The 26,513-nt window shown below is 35.9% G+C and overlaps 1 protein-coding gene across 1 annotated transcript; it reads left to right on the top strand.

Moving 5' to 3' along the window:
• The first annotated feature begins 24,562 nt into the window (after positions 1-24,562).
• LOC131654934 (cysteine protease XCP2) lies at positions 24,563-26,155 on the top strand. Its single transcript, XM_058924858.1, has 4 exons — positions 24,563-25,061; positions 25,186-25,421; positions 25,511-25,651; positions 25,802-26,155. The coding sequence occupies exons 1-4, from the start codon at positions 24,602-24,604 to the stop codon at positions 26,015-26,017; spliced, it is 1,053 nt and encodes a 350-aa protein (XP_058780841.1). The 5' UTR covers positions 24,563-24,601; the 3' UTR covers positions 26,018-26,155.
• Positions 26,156-26,513: the final 358 nt, after the last annotated feature.

Here is a 26,513-nt window from a genome sequence, read left to right as displayed (position 1 = left end):
TCAATTAGAGCACGAATTTTCCATCAAATCACCAACAAATAGCACCAATATAGCATCAAAGATGCATTGAACACAAACAACAAAGAATCACATTGTGATATACAAAAAGGATGAAGAAAATTACCAAATCTTGAACAAAACTTAGATCTACTTCAAGAATCACCAACACAAATCTTGATCTCTCAACAATTGAAGAAAAAAGAGTGAAATAGATGGTGGTTTAGCTCAAAGTTTGTGAGGTTCAAGGTGTGACTCACAAACTTTATGAAAGAACAAAGAGCTTTGGTGAATTTGGTAGGGATGAGGAGAGAAATTGCAAGGGGTTTTTTGGCTCTCCAAGCTTGAGAAATGAGAGAGTAGTGGGCTCTATTTATAGGATGAGAGCAAGAGTAGTGGTAGTTTGGTCTTTTTGCATTTGGTAATTAGCTTGTGTTTAATTGGTGATTAAAGTGGCAATTAAATGGTAAAAAGTGGTAAAATGGGGTTTAAGTGGGTTTAATGAAGAAAATTATTTTGATGAGGTGGAAAATTGGTGAAATGACAAAGATGGTCAAAGAAAATAGGTGCCAAAATCAAATCAAGCTTCCCTCTCTATTTTTTTTGAATTTCGCCTTAAGGAAATCGATTTCCCCAGGAGTGAAATCGATTTCACTCTGTTCCAGAAGAGAATTTGGCGCAAAATACACTAGGGAAATTGATTTACCCAGGAGGGAAATCGATTTCATGCTGTCCAGAATGTGATTTTGTTGAAGATTGCTGCAGGGAAATCGATTTACCCAGTAGGGAAATCGATTTCATCAGTCAAAAATGTGAAAAATGCCTTGTTTATTGCATGTCTTGGCTTGGTACCTACAAAACAAAAGCCTACAAAGAAACAAAGAAATATTTTTGGTATTTGGGTTAGTATAATATGCATACAAGGTAAACAATCATTGGTGCTTGATGGTCCCTCTTATTGATGAGGTGAGTGCAACACCACAAACAAAACTTCCAAGTGAAGCTCTTGATTAATGATTGGGATATGAATGATACAGGATCTTAGGGTCAAAAATTGGGGTATGACAGATGCCCCTATTTAAGTTTCTTCGATTTTGGAGATACGATGATTGGAAATCTTCGTTTTGACAAGATCGAGGAGACTTAAATATATAAAACACAATTTTTGATCCTAAGATGCAATGCAATGTTAATGAATGCCTATGATGATGATGAAACACGACAACCCTGGGGAGGAAAAGGAATTCCACTGGGGAAACAAATGTCTTGCTGGCAAATCTCCGCTGGGGAAAATAAATGTCTTGCTGGCAAATCTCCGCTGGGGAAGGCAAGACTTTGTTGGAGAGATGAAACTTTGGAAAGAAATTTCTCTGGGGAAAACATTTCGCACCAGAGAGGTTAAAGCATCACCTTTCGCTGGAGGTGAGAAAATGGGGTATCCTCTTTCACTAGGGATGAGAAAGTATGCATCCTGAATCAGAATGCCAATCTTCCGTTGACAGAAAACACACCATCGTACCACTGATGATATGAAAAGATGTACCGCCGTACCACTGACGATAAGATTTTGATTCGTGGACCATCCTCTTACTCAATAGTTGAAGGTAGAAGAAAATCGAATCACCGTCTCAATAGTTGACGATAAGCTACCAACTCAATGATTGAAGGTAGAAGAAAATTGAATTACCGCCTCAATGGTTGACGATAAGCTGCTGAGAACAATGAGTTGCCGCTGAGAATAGGGATCAACTTCTTCTTTAATCAAGGACATGGCTTGAGAAAAGGAACTGGATGCAAACTGTCACTTACACTGAAGCGACTTACCATTTGCTGACTTTGCTGAGGAATCTTTAAGCAAAACGAACTGTCTTCGTGAAGAAGGCTGCCATTCGTTATCTCAAAGGGAACAAACTGTCTTCTTCTGAAAGAGACTGCCATTTGCCGACCCTGTCGAGAAATCCTTAAGCGGAACGAACTGTCTTCTGCTGAAAGAGACTGCCATTCGTTGACCCGTCTTAGGAAAAAGTGAGCAAACTGTCTTCTAATGGAGGAGACTGCCATTTGCTGACTTTAAAATTAGAATTCTTAAACGAACTGTCTTCGTGAAGAAGGCTGCCATTCGTTATCTCAAAGGGAACAAACTGTCTTCTTCTGAAAGAGACTGCCATTTGCCGACCCTGTCGAGAAATCCTTAAGCGGAACGAACTGTCTTCTGCTGAAAGAGACTGCCATTCGTTGACCCGTCTTAGGAAAAAGTGAGCAAACTGTCTTCTAATGGAGGAGACTTCCATTTGCTGACTTTAAAATAAGAATTCTTAAACGAACTGTCTTCATGAAGAAGACTGCCATCCGTTATCTCAAAGGGAACAAACTGTCTTCTGCTGAAAGAGACTGCCATTTGCCGACCCTGTCGAGAAATCCTTAAGCGGAACGAATTGTCTTCTGCTGAAAGAGACTGCCATTCGTTGACCCATCTTAGGAAAAAGTGAGCAAACTGTCTTCTAATGGAGGAGACTGCCATTTGCTGACTTTAAAATTAGAATTCTTAAACGAACTGTCTTCATGAAGAAGACTGCCATCCGTTATCTCAAAGGGAACAAACTGTCTTTTGCTGAAAGAGACTGCCATTTGCCGACCCTGTCGAGAAATCCTTAAGCGGAACGAACTGTCTTCTGCTGAAAGAGACTGCCATTCGTTGACCCGTCTTAGGAAAAAGTGAGCAAACTGTCTTCTAATGGAGGAGACCGCCATTTGCTGACTTTAAAATAAGAGTTCTTAAACGAACTGTCTTCATGAAGAAGACTGCCATCCGTTATCTCAAAGGGAACAAACTGTCTTCTGCTGAAAGAGACTGCCATTTGCCGACCCTGTCGAGAAATCCTCAAGCGGAACGAACTGTCTTCTGCTGAAAGAGACTGCCATTCGTTGACCCATCTTGGGAAAAAGTGAGCAAACTGTCTTCTAATGGAGGAGACTGCCATTTGCTGACTTTAAAATAAGAATTCTTAAACGAACTGTCTTCATGAAGAAGACTGCCATCCGTTATCTCAAAGGGAACAAACTGTCTTCTGCTGAAAGAGACTGCCATTTGCCGACCCTGTCGAGAAATCCTTAAGCGGAACGAACTGTCTTCTGCTGAAAGAGACTGCCATTCGTTGAGCTTCTTCCATTTGGAATCAAGAAGTTCATAAAGTATGAGAGATTATCACTTGATTTGAAGATAAGATTGATATGTGGAGACGCACAAACTTGCTCAAATAAAGAGGCTTCAATTTGTTGTCAACCAAAACATGATGGGGATAACACAAGTTGCTCAAAGTCAAAACCTGCCCCTTGCTTTCAAGCACAAATTCCAAGGGAGTGCAATAACATCACTGCTGGAAAATAAATCTTTCGATATCTGATAGGAACATCAATCACAAACAAGTTCTCCATTATAGAGGAAAGCATAATCCTCAAGAGGTGCAAAATAAATGCCTTCTCAATCTAGGTTTCCCAGCCTAGAGAGGTTCAAAATAGTATTGCAAGAGACCAAAGTTCAACTCCGAGAACAAACTGGATAGAAACAATCAAACAAAGCTTTGCCCCTTGAGGAATAAACTCAACTAGGGATTAATTCCATCCTGACAAATGAGCTGAGGAGGAACACTGAAGAAAAGTTCTTCCACGAAGAACAAACTCAGTGGGGATTATCAATTTCTGCGAGGAATTTACAGATAATCTTCTTCTTATCAAAAAAGGTTGGACAACACATCAAGCTCTATTAGGGGGAATCAGAGAAAATTTCTTTGGATAAAATCTCCATTCTGAACTTGCAGAGGAAATAAGAAGTTAACATCAAAGCAAACAAGTTAACATGCGGGGGATTTTAGTTCAAAACTCAACACAAGGTGAGAAAGAAAACCCAACAGTCAACCGTTGTCTCAAAACTTCTTGGTAGAGAGTGACATACTCTGGATTGATCATGGCAACAACCTTTGTTCTTCAAGCTAATGAGGTGATCAAGGTAACTTCGGATTCACAACTTGCCCCAGATTACATGGTCTATGAAAGGAAACTACCTCAAAAAGGTTCATAGAGATCCTTGGCGTCATGCAGACTTGGAATAATCTGCCCCAAATCAACAGATTTTTGGAGAGATTTGTCAAATCTCGACGTAGCTGCCCCAGATTGACTAAACTTGGCACATTCTTTTACTCGAAAAAGTCTTCGAGCTTTGCCCCATGATGGTAGTCAAACTTGCAAAAGCATTATACTGGGAAAACAACATGCCCCTGGCAATGTTTTAGTTTTCTACTAATGATCAGATGTTAACTTCCTGGATGTCAAACAAATGTTTACAAGCAGAAAAATGTTTATTCTGAGAATGATAATTAAAATGCAATAATTATGTAAGTCTTGAAGTTTCAAAAAGATGTCACAAAACCTTGTGAATGAATCACTAGTTAAGAGATGACATTGATTTTTGTATGCATATGATACCAACACAAGTTTTCAGCATAACTGATAGGAGTCAGGAATGCTTTCTTGTTTAAGTATGCTTTCGAAATAAACCCTGCTTCAATTAGGACTTTTGAGGGTTGTAACGTGGCCTGGTTCACGGTTTTCAGAAAAAAAGATTTTTAGGCTCAAAGTCTATTTAGCCCACCCCAACTTCGTGATGTTCTCCAGTCCTATGTTCAGTTAACTCAACATGAGTATTCATCTCTCAAAAGGATTTTGTGCCATTAAGGACCTAATGAAGCTTTCTTGGAGTAGCAGTCACCCTCTTGTCTTCATTTTTGTATTCACACAGATTTGTTCACTATTGAGGACTTTTGCTTTGTAGTCCTTTCTTTTCACTTTTCACTTTTCCCCTTTTTTTATTTATTTCCCTAACTTTTGCCTGGACTGATTCTTTTGAATTGGTCGTCCAGCGGGATGCTCTAACTTTTGCCTAAGTCACTTGTTTTCAAGTTTTTGACTTAGCGAGCTTTTTTCTTCTTTCTTTTTTCTTTCCTTTTTATTCTTTTGATTTGAACAAATCGTGTGACATTGACTTTGTCTTGACTTGTTGAGAGGGTTGTGACTGCCTCCTTTCTTGGCGGATGGAGAATAACCATTGTGGTTTCACATTTTCCAGCCTTTTGATGTGCGGGGAATAACCATTGTGGTTTCCCATGATCCAACCTTTGATGTGGATATGACATGATTGACACTTGGATGGACAATCCTTTTTGAAATCTGAACACTTGGTCAAATCAACTGAACACTACCCTGCCCCAGGTTAAAAATTAGGGTTTTTTCGTTTAGAAAAGAAACTCCTACTTCAAGGCTCAAAGGGGTTAACAAGGGATTATCTTCCTTATATCTCCGGTGTTTGGGAATTTGAAACAATGTCTGTACATCATAAACAGGGTTTTATTCAAAAGCATACAACCAGAAATTTTGCGTTTTCAGATCATCATCCTCCTTCCAATATTTGCATAAGCAAGAGTTTGGCAAAAGTAATTGGTATCATAATGCATAAAAATAAGTAAACATGAGTGAAACAAATGAATTACTTCAAGACAAACATTATCATTGTATTAGCATTAACATTCAAAAATAAACAAGTTTCTACATGCAAACAATGCATTGAAAAACAAGAAATATTACAAATGGAAATCAATAAGAATACTAAAAACTGAGAAAAACTCTCTCCATATGGGCATATGCTGAACGAAACATCTTTTGAACTTCAGGCTACCATCAATAGTGACTCAATCATGCTTTGGCAAAGCATTGGCTTGAACATCATAACCAACATCTTGGAAAGTCAAAATACCAGCATGGATTAATCTTTGAACTTCATTTTTTAGAGGCCAACAATTCTCTAAGTCATGTCCAGGAGCATTCTGATGAAAAGCACAAGTGACGTTAGCATTGTACCACCAAGGGATCTTCTCGGGAATTGGAGGTGGTGACCTTGTCTGAACCAAATTCTTATGAACTAGAGCAGGGAACAATTCTGCGTAAGTCATGGGGATAGGATCAAAATTCCCCTTTTGAGGTTGATTTTGCTCGTTCAGTGGAGAATCTTGTTGACGAGTGCTCTGCTGATAATCTGGGATTGCATGAACTGAATTGGATACAGGAGTGACATAGGAAACATTCTGATGTTGATGATGATTGTTTCCTCCCCTGATTATCTTCTTTGAAAAGTCATTACCAAACTTCTTCACACTACCAGCTGAGTTACCTTCTTCAAACAAACATTCCTTTCGGACATCCTTTTCTTGAAGCGCTTTCATATCCACCTCCCTGTGGAAGTCAGCAGGTGTACTGACTACCGTCCCCTTGGGAAAGAACGAGTTCAGAGTTTCAAGAAAGACCTTTGCCATCCTTTCTTCCATCATAGGAGGATTGACTTGGGCAGCAACTAGAGCCTCGACCAGAGCAGTCAGATGCTCCATACCAGCCTTCAGAGTAACCACCTCTTCACGGAGCTCAAGAATCTCTTGTTTGATGCTTTCCATTTCTTCTTAGTAAAAGTGTTGTACTGATGATACCAGGAGAAAGGAAATAAGGCTCTGGAGAATTTCTTTAGAAAGCAGGACCAAATGCAGAATGATGCATGCAATGCAAATAATTTGTTTTTTTTATTATTATTTGAGTTTCAAGGAACTTAAGATATTAACTTGTAAACACTCAAACATCAGACTAAATCTTTGATTAAGTTATCATCAAAATCAATCATCCATTTTGGTGGATTAGAGTTTTCACCCCATCAACACCCAAGATCCATTGAGTTTGATGAAACTTATGATGTTTACAAGGAAAGACCTCTAAGTTCCTTGAAAACCAATTGTGAAAGACATTTTTATGAATGCATGAATGCATGGTTTGTGCATCAATCACAATCAAGAGCATGCAAGGTCACATAAGATCATAGTTCAAAGGTTCGACGTCACGAGCATGGAGCCATGGGTCTAACCATCCCAAAAGATATGATCTAGGGAATTTTGTACCTGCCAATCGGGTTCTACAAAGGTTCCCAGAGTTTTCAATCTTCTATCGGATATTACTGGCACGCACAATTGCTCATGGGCGCCAATAATATGCCTAAAAAGACCTCGTCTGAGCGTAGTATCGCATGACAACAAGCTCAAATTGGTACTTGATCTTGTTTCTGCACTACATCCTAAAAAAGGCTTAGATTGGTTAAAAAGGTTCTAGGCCATTCAGCTTCTACGGACACTCACTATTGAAAGTAATAGCGTTATCACGATGATTCGTAACAACCTCTACTACCTTCCATGAGGCCTCCACTGATTGGGGTTCCACCATATGACGCTCATGTTAAGGATTGCTCCTGACATGCGACTATTGGTCTTACCACCTCCTATCTCAAGTTACTCACCAAAGTTCGGGTTAGAACTTTGTCTCATCACAGAGGAACCATTGAGCACCAAAAAGAAAAAAGGAAAATAAACAAACAAAGCACACAACAATATATACAGATAAAAACACACAGATAAACAAAAATAGACTTAACACACTTAAAACTAGATCCCCAGTGAAGTCGCCATTTTTCTGTAGCGGGGAAAATCTGATATCGAAGCCATGAGATTGACTCGAATCAATATTCCGTTTGAAATCGCCACCGCGCTTTATTTTTTCAAAGGAAAAGGGAAATGAACGTAAAACCCAAAGTTTTGTTTTTAAAACAAGAAAGAGATCTCAGGTTCGGGTGTTGATTATATGAGGGGAAGGTTTAAAGCACCCCTCATATCCGTGGTACTCCACGGGAACCTTTTTGAAAATCTGTGTGTGTGTGTGTGTGCTAAAAAAGAGTTTGTTTTATTTTTAAAATAAGCTCGGCAAAGCGTTAAGCCTTGGGCCTACATACCTCCTCGGTGCAATGGAGAAGTCAGAGCTAATGTAGTTCCGCTTTTTTGGGAAAAAACGTTTTAAAAACGAATAAACACTTTATCGTCGTTGGAGAGAAATACTCAGCCATTGATCTTGAGCATGAGAACAAACGAGTTCTTTGCATCGCTAATGAAAGAAGGGCTCCAACTCGGATAAAATCGACGAGTATGCCACTAGCTCTCTCACGCGAAAAAGATCTCATTATATCAATCAATTTCAAAATCGTGGGGTATAACCACTCGTTTCGACGATTAACGGTGTCTAAACTTTCGAAGAAAAGCCACTAAGGGCGAAAGATATTTTTTTGAGAAAAAGGTTTTGAAAAGGTTGCAAACATAAGAAGGTTTTTGAAAAAGGGAGAAGATTTTGAAAATTTAAGAATGGGAGGAGATGAAGAGGCTATCCTATTGCGTAAAATAAAAGCTAAGGAAAGAAACGGTCTAACCGAAATAAGAAGCCAACACTTGACATTAAGGGTCAAGGTAGATTTCCCATCCTTTGGACTTATCAATACCAACACATTAACACTTGGGGATCCAGATGAACTTATTGTCTTAGCACCACTTTTCATTAAGCACATTAAGATTCTGACGAAAATCAGGCAGAGTAACGGCTGTTTTCGGGTAAAATCCTTATCTCAATGCCTTGGAATTAACCATCAAGGGCTTTCAAGGAAATACCTGCACATACAAACAGACAACAATCCAATGCCAGACAGACAGAATAACAGCAGAGTAATAACAGAATAAGAGTCCAGAGGCACTAGGTCTATAAGTCCGAGTCTCCAAAATGCTAGGGATAGTAACCAATAGTCCAAAGAGAGCCTTATGTGTTTTTTAGATTTTGGTTGTTTATTAGTGTTTTAGCATAAAAGTAAAGTATGGTCCAAGTGGACAAAAGGAAAATTGCGGAAGCATAAACATATGTCCAAGTGGACAAAGAGAAAATAGCGGAATTATAAACGTCCAAATGGACAAAGAGAAAATGGCGGAATGTAAATATGATGAAATGATAAAATAAAGCGATAAAGCGAGAAATATAAAGAGCGGTATAATAAATGGCGGAAATTAAAGTTAGTTGTTAGATGTTAAAGATAACCATCTTGAAACTTGTCAAGTATGTTATCAAAGTTAGTAATGAAGATCGATGGTGAGTGAATGATGTACTCGGATTTAAGGTCAATGGAAACTTATCAGAAGCTTGATAAAATCATAGCGACTACACGATAAATTTCCATAAGTCATAAATCAACCGCATACAATTCTCTTCCATATTTGATCTTTTATCGAGTCGGGACAAATGTAGGAGAACTCTCCATGTATCAAGATCGTCAATCAAAAGAAATAAGAAGGAGAAGAAGAAATGATCTAGCCTTTATCAAGAATCCATAGAATTCTCAAGATATTAAGACTTTCATCGATCAAAGAAAACAAGAAGAAAGAGATAAGAATGGAAACATAAATTGATCTAGTCTTTATCAAGAATCCATAGAATTCTCAAGATATTAAGACTTTCATCGATCAAAAGAAAGTAAGATGAAAATAAGAATGAAAACAAATTGATCTAGTCTTCATCAAGAATCCATAGAATCCTCAAGATGTCAAGACTTTCATCGATCAAAAGAAAGATAAGATGAAAATAAGAATGAAAACACAAAAGATAATCAACTCACACTATCATTAATATCATTCATCCATTTTGGTGGATTAGGTCATTTCAAACCTATCAACACCCTAGATCCAATGATATTAATGAAGTGTAGGAAGAAAGAAGCCAAAACAAGCACAAAAAAGGCAAAAAAACACATTCTGCCAGCAGGAAATCGATTTACCTCTGTAGGAAATCGATTTCCTGAGTGCGGAGTTCAAATTTTGAAAAAAAATAAGGTGGAAATCGATTTCCTACAGAGGGAAATCGATTTCCTGCACACAGCATTCAAAAAATCAGCATTAGGAGGCATAAAACTTGACTTAAGCAAACATACAAACACCTTATGATCACACATCAATTAGAGCACGAATTTTCCATCAAATCACCAACAAATAGCACCAATATAGCATCAAAGATGCATTGAACACAAACAACAAAGAATCACATTGTGATATACAAAAAGGATGAAGAAAATTACCAAATCTTGAACAAAACTTAGATCTACTTCAAGAATCACCAACACAAATCTTGATCTCTCAACAATTGAAGAAAAAAGAGTGAAATAGATGGTGGTTTAGCTCAAAGTTTGTGAGGTTCAAGGTGTGACTCACAAACTTTATGAAAGAACAAAAAGCTTTGGTGAATTTGGTAGGGATGAGGAGAGAAATTGCAAGGGGTTTTTTGGCTCTCCAAGCTTGAGAAATGAGAGAGTAGTGGGCTCTATTTATAGGATGAGAGCAAGAGTAGTGGTAGTTTGGTCTTTTTGCATTTGGTAATTAGCTTGTGTTTAATTGGTGATTAAAGTGGCAATTAAATGGTAAAAAGTGGTAAAATGGGGTTTAAGTGGGTTTAATGAAGAAAATTATTTTGATGAGGTGGAAAATTGGTGAAATGACAAATATGGTCAAAGAAAATAGGTGCCAAAATCAAATCAAGCTTCCCTCTCTATTTTTTTTGAATTTCGCCTTAAGGAAATCGATTTCCCCAGGAGTGAAATCGATTTCACTCTGTTCCAGAAGAGAATTTGGCGCAAAATACACTAGGGAAATCGATTTACCCAGGAGGGAAATCGATTTCATGCTGTCCAGAATGTGATTTTGTTGAAGATTGCTGCAGGGAAATCGATTTACCCAGTAGGGAAATCGATTTCATCAGTCAAAAATGTGAAAAATGCCTTGTTTATTGCATGTCTTGGCTTGGTACCTACAAAACAAAAGCCTACAAAGAAACAAAGAAATATTTTTGGTATTTGGGTTAGTATAATATGCATACAAGGTAAACAATCATTGGTGCTTGATGGTCCCTCTTATTGATGAGGTGAGTGCAACACCACAAACAAAACTTCCAAGTGAAGCTCTTGATTAATGATTGGGATATGAATGATACAGGATCTTAGGGTCAAAAATTGGGGTATGACACATATGTTATTGAATTAATTAACTAAGGTGGGAGGCTCATAATTCAGATGGATATTATTGAGTTCAAATATGAGTATTTAGTAGCCAAGAGTATTTTGATATGCACACCTTGCATTTAGACTGTAGCGAGGAGAGGAAGTATTGGGATTCTGAGGAGGATCTTTCAATGTAATTAGCTCCGCTTTCAACATGTGTTGCAACGCCTGAGCCAACAACATGCTGATCTTTGTAAATTGCCTGCTGGGTGCGTCCTGGTTATGCTAATTATTTTGTTGTTGATTTTGTTGCATAGGTGTAGGATTAGAGATCAAAAAATCTCCCACAGATTGGTTGCGATCATTCTTATTTGGAGCTTTCCGTCCGTTCACAACATTGGACTCCTTTTTCCCATTAAACAACTTCTTTATAGTACCAGAAGATGTAGTTGCTTAGATTTTACCACTTCAAATTCCACCTTCAACGCGCTCCCTGTCATTATCAGATTGGTGAAACCGGTTGCAAGCTTCCAAGTAAATTCCTATAGAAAGGACCGGTTAGTGTGCTCATGAACATATCAACCAACTCCCTGTCAGTTAAAGGAGGTTGAACACTGCCTGCCATATCTCTCCATTTCTGGCTGTACTCTTTGAAACATTCATTAGAACCCATGGACATATTCTGAAACTGCATACGGGTTGGTGCGAAGTCAACATTGTACTGGTATTGCTTGTAGAAAGTGGCAACCAAATCTTCCCACGTATGAATATTGGTCCCTTATAGCTGATAGAACCATTCCAACTACATTCCAGACAGACTCTCTTGAAAGAAATGAACCCACAGTTTCTTATCAGTAGTATGAGGCTGAATCTTCCGCACATAAGACCTCAAGTGCAGCTTAGGACAAGAAACACCACCGTACTTAGCAAAAGTTGGAGTTTTGAAATTAGGAGGGATGACAACCCCTAAAACTAAACCTATTTTCTCAAAATTCAGACCAGGCACTTTCTGAATTTCCATAGCCTCCAGACGCTCTTCTAAAAGCTTGTACTTCTTATCGGCATGTTGGTAATATTCGTCTTCATAGTAATACTCCCCTTCTTCCTCAGAGGGTTTGCCAGAACCATGGTTGCTTTTCACCTCAGTCTTGATGCTAGCATTATCTTCCTGGTCATTGTCACTGTCTACAGGGATCTCAAGGTCCTTAACCTGCTTAATCTGACCTTTGAATCTTCTTCCCATATTGAGGAGACCAACTTGTTTCTTAGTCTTCTTCTTCTTCCCCTTATTGGAGATGAGCGCCTTAAGTTCTTCATGCCCTTTGGCTAAGCTTAGGAGCATCTCTTGGAACTGAGCATTTTGGGCCTGGAGATCTTTGACAGTCTGTTCGAGAGCCATTTCGGCTGAAATAAATAGCAAGAAGATGAGAAACCCGTTGTGGAAACCTGTTATGCAGTGTTATGAATGGTATGCAAATGCATATGCAATGTTTTCAAGGACCTCGATAATTTAACTTTGTTTAAACAAAATGAAAGAGAAACTTTTATTAGTAATTATCAAGTTATAGTTATCACTGCCACTTTGGACTTACAAGGAAAGAGAAACAAGAACAAGTTATAATAACAAATAATAAAAGCTTATTAGGTCTCCCATGGATGCCTTCTCTTTGTGCCAACATATGCATTAATGTTGTGTTCTTTGTGAAGTTGCTTTGTGAGCTCCAACACCTTCTTTTAACTGGCATAGAACTGAGTCTCAAAGGTATCTCTTTCCTCTTTCAGTTGAATCCAAGATTTTTGTAGCTCTTCAAGATTAGTATGCATGTCTGGATGAATAATAACTTAAGGAAAATCTCCTTCAAACTCAGGTTCAATAATCACTGGCAAGACAACGAGATATGGCATAGTAAGATCTCGAGCACGAGTGCACACCCGCCTGGGGTAAGGCCCCAAAGGAATGAAGTTCTTTTGTCCCAATGTCTTTCTAGCAACCTTATACACATTATTCCATGCGCGTATAAACCTTTGACGGTAACCTTGAGGATCATCTTTGTAATCGAACACAATACCCTGCATATTCATGTCATGAGGACCATCCCCTCAAGCGTAACCAAATTGGCGCAGAGCTAAAGAAGGATTATAAGTGATACCTCCCATAATGCCAAGGAGTGGCACATTAGGGAGTTCCCTACAATGATCAATAATAGTGATGTCCTCTTGAGATCGGGCACACCAATGGATATTTGAATGGGAGAGTGACATTATCCTTCGAGACCACTGCATCCTTTATTCATTCTTTAACACTGATCGGGGAAGGTGCGAAATAAACCACCTGAATAGTAGAGGTATGCAACACATGAGAGTCCCTCGCTCCTTAATGGTATGAGTGTGAAGCAAGTGCAGAATGTCTCCAAGGAAAGTAGGTATCGGGTTGTGAGTCAAGAATATTTTGATAGCATGCACATCTATGAGCTAATCTGGATTAAGGAACAACACCAAACCATATATCAACAAATCCAATACCTCCTCAAAAGCATGATAACTCATATCACTTAGGAACAATCGAGCTTTCTCGATCAGGAACATAGCAAGAAAACCTTTGACTCCAATCCTTGTTTCCCAATTAGACACAATGTCTGACTTTTTCATATGTAAGGCTGCTGCAATAACTTCAGGTTTTGGAACATTCTCTAAACCTGTGAAGGATACCTGATCAATAATGGGTATACGAAGTAGCTTAGAGAACTCTTCCATTGTAGGTACCAACTGGTAATCTTGGAAGGTGAAACAGTGGTGCCTGAGATCAACGAACTGGAACAGGACTCTCATCATGTCTTCTTAAAAACCTGAGGTAACCAAACTGAGTAGATAACCATGCCTTTTGGTGAATTGAGAGTTTTCAGGAACCATTAAGGCCAATTATTTAAGATGGGAAGGAACCCTTATAAAGTTGATTCAGATGAAATTTCTAGGAACGGAAGCCATGACCTGCAACAAAGAACAACGATAAATTCCTCGGTCCTTGAAATGGTTAGTGAAAATGATATGTTATGATGTTATGATGTCATGTACATGTTAATAGCAAACACAAGAAATTCACACAATAGCCTTAAGTTTAAAGGCTTGCATGAAGTCCAAAGGTAAGTACCCTTCCCCACTGAGGTTTAGTTGGCTCAACCTGTCCTATAATAGTAACCGGGTTCTAAGAGACTCATATCACAAATATTTCTCGCAGGCTTTATTTTAGTGACACCCGAATGGCCGACCAAAATATCCCTAAAGTCGAATCTCAATGAGCGTAACCTCGAGTATCAACCAACTTCAGACTGCACCAAAGCCGACTATCTCACTACCTTCTAATGGCTAAAGATGAGTTAACTAGGGTTCTAAAAGATTGTGACCATCATATCAACCATATCGGTACATGCCGTATAGTCTCCATGATCTATTGTCACTTACCTAAGGTATCACTAGATCCGGGTGTAGGATCTTTCACACAAGTAAATACCAAACAACTCTTTAAAAATGAAGCAATCAAGTTAAGCAATTTAAAGCAATTAGAAGTGATCTAAACTCTAAGGTAACCCATCCTTTTTAAGCAGATCCCCAGCAGAGTCGCCAGTTCGGTAATACGGTGGGAGAACTGACTTTTTTGGTTTTTATCCAAATATGCGGATAGCTAAATTCACCATTGTTGAAGCGGTAAAGCGGCAAGCAAAAAGTAATAGGTATTATTTATTACCGGGTGATATAGGTTATATCGTATCGTAGTCCACAGAGATTGGTGAGAAAAACTTCCGTTCGACTATCTCGCGTTCTAAGTTTCATGATTTGGGTGCGGAAAGTAAATGCTGGAAAAGTAAATAAAAGCAAATAAACAATCTCAATAGTCTAAGAGAAATAGTTATGAAATTGCATTTCGTTCTACACGTCGAATAATTAAATCGGAAGATCTTGTCGCAACACACTCACAATACGCATCAAAATCACCAGGCATCAATCGAGATGCCACATCAGTGTCCATGTCTAAAACACCGACGAAAGCTCAACTGCACTATTCACATCAGTGATTTCTCAACTGACGCAAACAACACGGAGGCATTAAACTCGATACCCATTACGGTTATTAGCTCTAAATCCATGTCTGAAACCTAGAAACTAACATATATCATTCCTAATCAAGATCTATGGTGTCCATTTCTACAACAACACAAATCCGAAGCATTTAAGCAAAAAGATCAAGAACAACAACAATGATGATTTGTAAAGCGAATATATAAACGATCCCATGGTCGACAAATGTACATACAATAAGAGTAGAAATATACATACAAAATCCACCATTGGAATGAAACATAGGGAAGAAAGAAGATGAACCGGAAACTCTCACCGTGTCAAGGCAATCGAGACAAATCCATAGCCAATCCACATAATTTTGTACCCAATGGTGTTTCCTAAGCCTCTAAACTATAAAAAATGGATCAGAGCCACTCAAAGGGGGAAATAGATGATAAAAAACCCTAAAAAATCTGAGTTTTCTACTTATACAAAAATTGAAATCGTAGAGCGCGCGCCACGCCCTCTCACTTATGTACCAAACCGCCCTAGCGCGCGATGCGCCCTCAAAGCACGCGACGCGCCCAAACTTCTGCCTGAATTATTTCTTTTTCTCCTTCAGCGTGCGACGCAAGCTACACCGGAATAGCAGATTTTATTTCTTCAAAACGAGTCCGCAGCGTGTCTTCGACACTTTATTCCTCGAGGCTCCGACAACGCAGAAAAATCTACAAAAATACAACAAAACTATCAAACGGTACATATTTACACAAAAACATAATAAAACTCAAAGTATGCGAATTTACACAAAAACGGGGAATTATTCAAACGGTATTAACAAAAAGTATCGATAAGTGCCACTATTTACATACACAAAATAACTACATTTTGGCACTTATTGTAGCGGGGAAAATCTGATATCGAAGCCATGGGATTGACTCGAATCAATATTTCAGTGAAAGTCGCCACCGCGCTTTTATTATTTCCAAGGGAAAAGGGAAAAGAACGAAAAAAACCAAAGTTTGTTTTTAAAACAAAAAGAAGAGATCTTAGGTACGGGTGTTGTTTATATGAGGGGAAGGTTTTAAGCACCCCTCATATCTGTGGTACTCCACAGGAACCTTTTTGAAAATCTGTGTCGTGTGTGCTAAAAAAAAGTTTGTTTTATTTTTAAAATAAGCTCGGCAAAGCGTTAAGCTTTGGGCCTACATACCTCCTCGGTGCAATGGAGAAGTCAGAGCTAATGTAGTTCCGCTTTTGGGAAAAACGTTTTTAAAACGAATAAACACTTTGTTGTCGTTAGAGAGAAATACTCAGCCATTGATCTTGAGCATGAGAACAAACAAGTTCTTTGCATCGCAAATGAAAGAAGGGCGCCAACTCGGATAAAATCAACGAGTATGCCACTAGCTCTCTCACGCGGAAAAGATCTCGTTATTATCAATCAATTTCAAAATCGTGGGGTATAACCACTCGTTTCGACAATTAACGGTGTCTAAACTTTTGAAGAAAAGCCACTAAGGGCGAAAGATATTTTTAAGAAAAAGGTTTTGAAAAGATTGCAAACATAAGAATATTTTGGAAAAAGGGAGAAGATTTTGAAAATTTAAGAATGGGAGGAGATGAAGAGGCTAACCTAGTACATAAAATAAAAGCTAAGGAAAGAAACGGTCTAACCGAATAAGAAGCCAACACTCGACATTAAGAGCCAAGGTAGTTTTCCCATCCTTTGGATTTATCAATACCAACACATTAACACTTGGGGATCCACATGAACTTATTGTCTTAGAACCCTTTTCCATTAAGCACATTAAGATTCTGACGAAAATTGGGCAGAGTAACGGCTGTTTTCGGGTAAAATCCTTATATCAATGCCTTGGAATTAACCATCAAGGGCTTTCAAGGAAATACCTGCACACATAAACATACAACAGAACAATGCCAGACAGACAGAACAATCACAGGATAGTAATAGAATGAGTCCAAAGGTACTAGGTCCATAAGTCCGAATCTCCAAAGTGCTAGGGATAGTAACCGATAGTCCAAAGAGAACCTTATGTATTTTTTAGATTTTGATTATTTATTAGTGTTTTAGCGAAAAAAATAAAGTATGGTCCAAGTGGACAAAAGAAAAATAACAGAAGCATAAACATATGTCCAAGTGGACAAAGAGAAAATGACGGAAAGTAAATATGATGAAATGATAAAGTAAAGCGATAAAGCGAGAAATATAAAGAGCGGTAATATAAAGAGAGGTATAGTAAAGGTGCGGAAATTAAAGTTAGTTGTTAAGTGTTAAAGATAACCATCTTGAAACTTGTCAAGTATGTTATCAAAGTTAGTAGGAAGATCTATGGTGAGTGAATGATGTACTCGGATTTAAATTTAATGGGGTTTATCAGAAGCTTGATAGAATCATAGCGACTACACGATAAAAACCTTCACAAGTCTTAAATCAACCGCATACAATTCTCTTCCATGTTTGATCTTGTTTTATTCGGGACACAAAATATTGCGCTATGTTAAGCAGATCGCCAAGTGATTTATGTAGAAATCACCCTACAACGAGGCCGGTCAAAACTTTATGTGCTAATGCATGCGAGAAGAGCGATATGTAGATCGCCTTCCGAAAGCAATACCGCACGAAAAGAAAATAGGTAACGATCTAGTCTTTACTAAGAATCCATAAGAATTCTCAAAGTATTAAGACTTTCATCGATCAAAAGAAAAAAAGGAGAAGGAGAAGATAAAATGCATAAAGATAATCAACTCACACTATCATTAATATCATTCATCTAATATTATGGATTTGGTTCTTTCAAACCTATCAACATCCTAGATCCAATAATATTAATGAAATGGAGGAAGAAGAAATAAAATTCACAAAAGATAATCAACTCACACTATCATTAATATCATTCATCTAATATTATGGATTAGGTCATTTCAAACCTATCAACATCCTAGATCCAATGATATTAATGAAGTGGAGGAAGTAGGAAGCCAAAACAAGCATAAAAAAGGCAAAAAAACACATTCTGCCTTACTGGAAATCGATTTACCTCTGTAGGAAATCGATTTCCTGAGTGCAGAATTCAATTCTGGCGCAAAAAACAGAGTGGAAATCGATTTCCCTCTGTAGGAAATCGATTTCCTGCGCACAGTTTTCAAAAAAACAGCATTATGAACTTTGAAACTTGATTTAGGCAAACATACAAACACCTTATGATCACATATCCATAGGAGCACGAATTTTCCATCAAATCACCATCAAATAGCACCAATATAGCATCAAAGATGCATTGAACACAAGCAACAAAGATCTACATCTTAGAATTGAGGAATTTACCAATTCTTGAATTAAAGTGTTGAAGTAGCTTCAAGAACAAGCACAAAGTGTAGATCCTTCAAGTATGGAGATGAACAATCAAAGAAAAGAGTGAAATGTAGGAGGCTTAGTTCAAAATTAGCAAGATTCAATGTGAACCTTACTAATCTTATGAAAATGAACTTTGGGTGAGGGTTTTGGAAAGGGTGAGAAATGAATTTGCAAGCAATTTTTTGGCTCTCCAAGCTTGAGAAATGAGAGAGTAGAGGGCTCTATTTATAGAGTTGGAGCAAGAGTAGTGGCAAATTGGTCTTTTTGTGTTTGGTGATTAACTTGTGTTTAATTGGTGATTAAAGTGGCAATTAAATGGTAAAAAGTGGTAAAATGGGGTTAAAGAGGGTTTAATGAATGAGTTAATTTTGATGAGGTGGAAAATTGATAAAATGATCAAATAAAAAGGTGCCAAAATGATGTCAAGCTTCCCTCTTATATTTTTTTGAATTTTGCGCATAGGAAATTGATTTCCCACAGGGGTAAATCGATTTCCACCTTCAAATTTTCAAAAAATTGTTTTCTTGCACTATTTTGATTTTTGCCCGATCTTTCACCTGTAAAATATAAATAAAAGAGACAAAACATATATTTTTGATTTTTGGTTAGTATAAACAAATAAAAGCTATAAATGCTCGATAATTCCCCTCAGAGATAATCACAGTATCAAAGATCAAGCTTCACAATGGTGCTCTTGATTGATGATTGAATGCAATTGATGTATGATCTTAGGGTCAAAAATTGGGGTATGACACTTATCAACCACCGACTTTTCTTTTATCCAATAAGGAGAGGCTGAAAAGAACAGGAAATACCTTGATAGATTTTGAGTTCGAGGGGTAAGTTATACAAAGGGAAGGTATTAGCACCCTTTGTATCCATGGTTATCCATGGGCTCTTAAATGCTTAGCTCAATTTAGTTGCTTTTTTGAAAAGTAGTGTGTGTTTAGAAAATATTTCGTAAACGTTTAATTTTGTAATAATTCTCGTATGAATGTATACGAAGTGTTTATATTTTGAAACTATTTTGGAGGTGTGAGGTGTGAAAAATAATTGATTTGTGAGCAAGAATTTAAGAGTGTCTCACCCACTCAAGGTCGTTCTTGTTACTTTCCTTCTCCCTTTAGGATAAGACTGTCCTTACCATTAGTTGGTAACTAGTCTTTTCTTTTGGATGTGAAGGGACATGCGTAGGATCATCGAATGGTCATCGAAGGCAACATTTGTAAGGATACCTTAGCAATTTCGAAAGGACTATCATCATTTTTCGTAGGGTCATCGATGGACAAGATCGTCTTTTTCGAAGGCAACTCGAAGGGTAATCGGGGGGACTATGATCTTTTGTATCGAAGGGACTATGATGATTTATTCGTAAGCGTCTCTTTCTAAGATACCCCTACGTTCGAGGGACATGACCATTTGTAAAGAAACGAAGAGAGGGTTACCCTAGAGGTGCAAATGTGAAGAGTGTTTGCTTTCAGTTATTTAATCTTGGATTAGGGTTTTCTAGCATTCGTTTTAGTCTTGCCATACAAGCCCTAGTTACTAACAGTTAATATTTACAAGAATTTAAAGTGCGAAAAAGTAAAATTCCTACGCAGTTACATAATTATAAAAAATGCAGAATTTGAATCTACGCTATTACAATTGGTGAACAGTTACAATTAAAAATAGCAAGAAAATAAATTATTAGGAAAAAATAAAGTTAATGTTTGAATTTTTTTTTAGGGGTAATAGAAACCTAATTCTAATTAATTTAAATTAAACCTAATTAATTAAAATCTAAGTCGAAATTGATTTTAATAAGTCCTAATTAATTAAATTAATCTAAATCCTAAGGTTATTAACCCTAATTAACTAAGTTAATTAATTAAATTATTCGATCAAGAAAACCTAATTATCTAATTAACTAAATTAAATTAATTAATTATTTGGCTAAAAACCTAATTTAAATTAATCATCCTAAACCTAAAATTAAGACTAACCATAATTATTTGGCCAAACCTTTATTATTAAGGTTTCTTAACAAATGACTCATGATTAGTGAAGGTTTGTGATTATGTTAATTATTGGTTGATAAATTAGAAAAGAATGTGAAATAAGCAAAGAAAAATAAGAAGGCAAAAAATTGTGTGGGGTGGGAATTGTATCCGCCCCTTGAAGTCAAGGCATAAATCTCCATCCACTTGGCCAATCACGTTGGTGCGCTAAGGAATGAATTATAACTCCTAGGAAACATGTTCATAAACCTAAAAAATAAAAAATAACATAATAAAACAAAACCACAAAAATTCAAACTAATTAAAACCGCGCTAAACACTGTTCGTCTTCTTTTTGATGAAAGACTTTTACTCATCCATCAAACTTCTAGCCAGGGTTCCCCAAAATCACAAAGAACAAACCCAATCCATGGCAATTCACGATACCTGCACTAATTCTCAAAACAAATGATCCAGAAACATTATATGCATTCATACAAACAATAATATATGATCAAAACATGTTTATGATGCGTGAATCAACGTAATTGAATTAAAAAAGTAAACAAACCGTGGCACTTGGTTGAAGTGATTCACGAGGTTTTGAATGTTGGTGATGATTGAAATAGCTTCCGATCAACTTCTAGATGCTTGTTTGATCCTTAGGAAAGCTTGGAGATGGCTGCAAGATTGAAACTGGTCTGCACTGTTTTTTGAAGCTTTTTTGCAATTTGGAATAGTGTTGATGGAGCAAGAATTCGTCCTTGTTGGAGCAAGAATTTTTCATCCTCCTCTCCTCTCTCTCTTGGTCTGGAATTGTTGTCTACTTATAGTAGAATGAATAAGGTCAACTTGATTGGAGATTTGATTCGAAAATTGATTGAAATTTGATTGAAAATTGGGTTGGAGATTTAATTGGAAATTTGATTCGAAAATTGATTGGAAATTTGCATGAAAAGCTTCCATATTTTCTCAATCTTGTACCAAAAATTGTCACATGATTTCTCCATCACAAAGATATGACTTTGGATTCATGATTTGATTTGAAAATCATATCTACATGCCTAGACTATATTAATTGGTATTTTATTTAATTTATTTTGATTTTAATTGAATAAAATCATAATAAAAAGAAATAAAAAAATCATCAAAAATATATGAATAGATCTAGTGGTCCTAATTTTCATCATATGGGAGTGGATCTTTGATTTTTTGGAAACCTCAAGATGTATCCTACAACTTCCTTGTTGGTCATCCTTTCATTTGAAGCCTTTATCCATTTGCAAACATTTTTGACAAAATGTGTGTTTTTGTTGACTTTCAACATGACATGTAATGTACGGGCTCATATCTCTTAAATGAAGCATTTTTTTGGAAAAACCTATAAGATAAAAAGTTGTAGAGAATTGAATTTCCTTTAAAATGAGCTTTGGTTGAGGAATTTATAATGAAGTATGTGAAAGTTATGATTGGTCAAAGTTCAGTTGACTTCTCCTTAAGAAAATCCAAATTTGGTAACTTTTGCCTTTTGATGAATTTGAGATTTCTTTGCATCATGATCAACCCTTGATCAAATGGTGAATGTGACTTCAAAACCTTGATGTTGGCCAGAAATCTTGAAGTTTGACTGTATGTTGACCATAGTTGACTTTTTACCCAATACAATCGACTATTGATCATCTGAGTAATTGACTGAACAATTTTGAGCTGTAAGTCTTGAAACTTAACATGGAGATACTTTAAGACATATGAGACACCATGAAGTGGAAGTTCAATTTCCTTTGAAGAAATCAAAGCCCTAGTTAGAGGTCCATTGCTTTGAGTACCCTTGAGCATTTGAGAACCCTATGAGCATGAGGAGACCTCTTGAAACAAATTGGCTTAAAATATGGAGGACAAATTTTAGGGTAGAACAATAAGTCTGGTGTTCTAAGACGCAAGAGTGAACTTCAAGTTGCACTCAAAGCATGTAGACCTTCGCTCTAATCAAAAGCAAACAATTCTACATTTCAGTGCATCATTCAACATTCGTTTAAATGTAACAGTTGCCCGTGTAACACACTACACCATACATGAGTGATTTCAACCAATCTTTATATATAAGGATAAAACATATCATTTCAGGTATTCAAATATATTCTCACTCACACATTACTTTTGTTTCAATGAATTGTACTTTAGAGTGCTAACTTTGCTTGTCTATCCCACTCGGTCGCATCAAAAATCATACTCTCCCGCAACAAAACACGTTACTTTACCATTTCTTCTTTCGTTTCTAATTTATAATTGAACAATATAATAAAATTATTTTCAATTCAATTTTTAGTAAAAGTGTATATTGTTTTTTAAAGGCAAAATAAATATATAAGTAATAGAGAAACAAAAATTCATCAATCAAACAAGAGTCAACTATTAAATAGTATAAGAACTACCAAATTGAAAGAGTAAACACATAACCAATAATAAAGGAAAACAATGAGACAGTAAACCCCACACAACGAAAAAAAAATCTTGAAAACCTACTTTAGAGGAATTACCAACAACAAAAGAAAAGGTACACAACTAGATCAAAGATTTGAAAGAGAAAAAAGAAAAAAAACAAAGCCACAACATAATCTTTAAACCAAATCTAAAATCTAAAATCTAAAATCTTAATGCAATATTGATTAAGACACATGATATGATTTTGAAATTAGTAAAAAAAAAAATGAGGTTCTAAAATAGTAAGAAATACAACAAAATACTTTGACCATACAATATTATATATTTAATATTTTAAACTTTAACGTCAATTCATTAGTGAAAAAATATTACGAAAATATTAGTTAATTATTCTAACGTTAAGTCAAGATTCAACTTAACAAAAAAAAAAGTTTTTAAAATTATAATTTTGACCAAAAAATATTTCTTCTAATATTATATTACTGCTTAAAGGTATTTTATTATACTGCTTCTATCTATTATTTCTCTCAAAAAGTTATTTTCATTTTCTGTAGACAAAAAAAAAAAAATCTTTTCAGATTAAATTTTTAGTAAGAGCCTAAAACGGTCTAAAATACAACAAAATATTTTGACCAAAAAATACTATGTATTTAAGAAATATTACCTTAAACATTAGTTAATTATTGAAAAAATATTACTTAATTATTCTAAACACTGAATCATGATTCAACTCTCATGAAACAAGGGAAGTTTTAAAACTTAAAATTTTGACTAAATTTTTTTTTAACCTTTCTTCTAATATTTTTTCAAAGAAAATTATTGAAAAAATATTAATTAATTATTCTAAACATTAAATCAAGATTCAACTCTCACGAAAAAGAGAAGTTTTAAAAAATTAAAATTTTGACTACAAAATATTTTAATCTTTCTTTCTATTATTTTTTTAAAGAAACTTATACCTATAGTTTTCAAATTTTCTTTTTAAATAGATTGATTTTTTTTTTTTTGATAATTAGGAGGGCCGAGGCCCAAAATAGATTGATTTATATATGAAATTTTTTACATTCAATATTAACTAAATTCTTAATTCAATGTTGAAATGTATCAGAAAAGTGTGGTAACTGGATTGATATGAGTAATAGAGTTAAATAAATGAAAATCGTTGATTAAGATTCAATTTTTTACGAAAAATTTATTTATATATATGTATTAATATAAATAAGTTGTTGAAATATATATGTCAACTTTTTTAAACAAAAATAATAAAATGTAATTATTATTGCAATATTTGTTTTAAAATTGCTTCTGATTTTTAACTTTTTTTTAATGGTAAAATGAAATAATTACTAACATTATTTGTGTTTTACTATAATGAATTTTCATCTGAAAAAATCATAAGCATAATAACATAATTGTTATTCAAAAAGTGGAAAATGATTATTGGGAAAATATGGTGAGTACTGTCTTTAGTATTTGTGGGAGTATTTATTGAGAATTCCAATATAGAAAAATCATGAACAATAGTGTTTAGGATGTGTAATGTAGCTTAGAATGGATCTTGCAGACAAACACTCAATAACCGTTGCTGTAATTTTGGTTCTCCAATTGGTTGAAAAGAACATACTTAAAGTTAAAGACTACTCTACATCACTATTCCATATCATACCATAGTATATAAAATAAAATCACATTTTCAACAAACTTTACTTCAAAGCAATATCCAAAACACAACCTATATATACAACTATGTTTCCACATTCTTTCTCATCCCTTCTCTTATATTCTTCTCTAACACATTGTTGCAAATTAATCATGGCTTTTTTCTCCTCAAAAACACTTGTCCTGACCTGCACCTTATGCTTATTTCTATCTTTAGCATTCGGCCGCGAGTTCTCGATCGTCGGCTATTCGTCGGAGGACTTACGGTCCATGGATAAGCTCATTGAGCTTTTTGAATCATGGATGTCAAGACACGGTAAGATTTATGAGACGATCGAGGAAAAACTACTTCGGTTCGAGGTGTTTAAGGATAATCTAAAGCACATTGATGATAGAAACAAGGCTGTTAGTAACTATTGGCTTGGTTTGAATGAGTTTGCTGATTTGAGTCACCAAGAATTCAAGGATAGGTACCTTGGACTAAAGGTTGACTTGTCTCAAAGAAAATCCTCAAGTGAAGAGGATTTCATCTATAGGGATGTTGATTTGCCTAAATCAGTTGATTGGAGAAAGAAAGGCGCTGTCACCGCCGTCAAAAATCAAGGACAATGCGGTAAGTATACTATCACTAAAAAAATCGATTTTTTCTATTTATATCAACGTTCAACATTATCAAACCTGAACACCGATATAAACGTTAAGTGACCTGAATCGACACTAAATATATGTACTTGCAGGTAGTTGTTGGGCATTTTCAACAGTTGCGGCCGTGGAAGGAATAAACCAAATTGTGACAGGAAATTTGACATCTTTGTCGGAGCAAGAATTAATTGATTGTGACACAACATACAACAATGGTTGCAATGGGGGTCTAATGGACTATGCATTCTCCTTCATAGTTCAAAATGGTGGACTCCATAAAGAGGATGATTATCCTTACATTATGGAAGAAGGAACTTGTGAGATGAAAAAGGTACATAAAATAATTAGTCAAACAAAAAAGTTTCATATACTAATATAGTAATAATAAGTAACATAACTTTCATATGTTTGTTTCACCAGGAAGCAACTGAAACTGTTACTATCAGTGGTTACCATGATGTGCCACAAAATAATGAACAAAGCTTATTGAAGGCACTTGCCAATCAACCCCTCAGTGTGGCCATAGAAGCTTCAGGAAGAGATTTCCAATTCTATAGCGGAGTATGTTTAATGTTTCATTAATTTACGATAATAAACTATAGCATTTTTTTTATAAATCAGATATCCTCTGCACATATCCAACTGTATAGACTAAAGTCTAAGTGAGGAGAATTAGAGCCGCGAAACTAATTTTTTTTGTTTGGTTTATAGGGTGTGTTTGATGGACATTGTGGAAGTGAGCTAGATCACGGCGTTTCAGCTGTTGGATATGGAACAGCAAAAGGTTTGGATTACATCACAGTGAAGAATTCATGGGGGGCAAAATGGGGAGAGAAAGGATTTATAAGGATGAAGAGAAACACTGGAAAAGCTGAAGGGATTTGTGGACTCTACAAGATGGCTTCTTATCCTACTAAGAAGAAATAAGCTTTAGAATTTCCTATATTGTTGATCATGAAATTTCATAATTTCTCTCTTATTTCTGCTATGAATTTCTAATTTCTATATTTTCCTTTGAAGCAATGTAATATCTTGAATTCAATAATACTCACAATTTAATCCAAATATCTCATGTATGTAAAACAATGCAAATGATTTTGATCCAAATAAATGAACTGAACAAGAGCATGGAGAGTATCTAGTCTAGGATGATGGCTGGTTTGTTGAAGCTTCTGTAGGAAGTTCTTTTGGACCAGACTCCAGTTTCTCTATTTTCAGTGAAAGGAAACTCCATAATACTATCTGCAAAATCAACACCAAATGTTTATATAAGCTTTACAAAATTGTATTAATTAAAACTTATAGGATTGATCTTAACATGGTTGCAGCCTCTAACCTAAATTTACAGAATAACAATGAAGAATTGTACCATAATGATAAATTCTAATGAGAATGATAATTTGTCTCATGATGGACCATAACT

Source organism: Vicia villosa, linkage group LG3, assembly GCF_029867415.1.
Source record: "Vicia villosa cultivar HV-30 ecotype Madison, WI linkage group LG3, Vvil1.0, whole genome shotgun sequence".
NCBI classification, from domain to species: domain Eukaryota; kingdom Viridiplantae; phylum Streptophyta; class Magnoliopsida; order Fabales; family Fabaceae; genus Vicia; species Vicia villosa.
This window is presented reverse-complemented; position numbering and strand designations above follow the sequence as displayed.

Excerpts from the sequence above, each read along its gene's own strand:
- LOC131654934 (XM_058924858.1), top strand. The coding sequence starts at position 24,602 with ATGGCTTTTTTCTCCTCAAAAACACTTGTCCTGACCTGCACCTTATGC. Across the intron at positions 25,422-25,510 it reads GAACTTGTGAGATGAAAAAG|GAAGCAACTGAAACTGTTAC; the intron begins GTACATAAAATA and ends TTGTTTCACCAG. Across the intron at positions 25,652-25,801 it reads ATTTCCAATTCTATAGCGGA|GGTGTGTTTGATGGACATTG; the intron begins GTATGTTTAATG and ends TTTGGTTTATAG.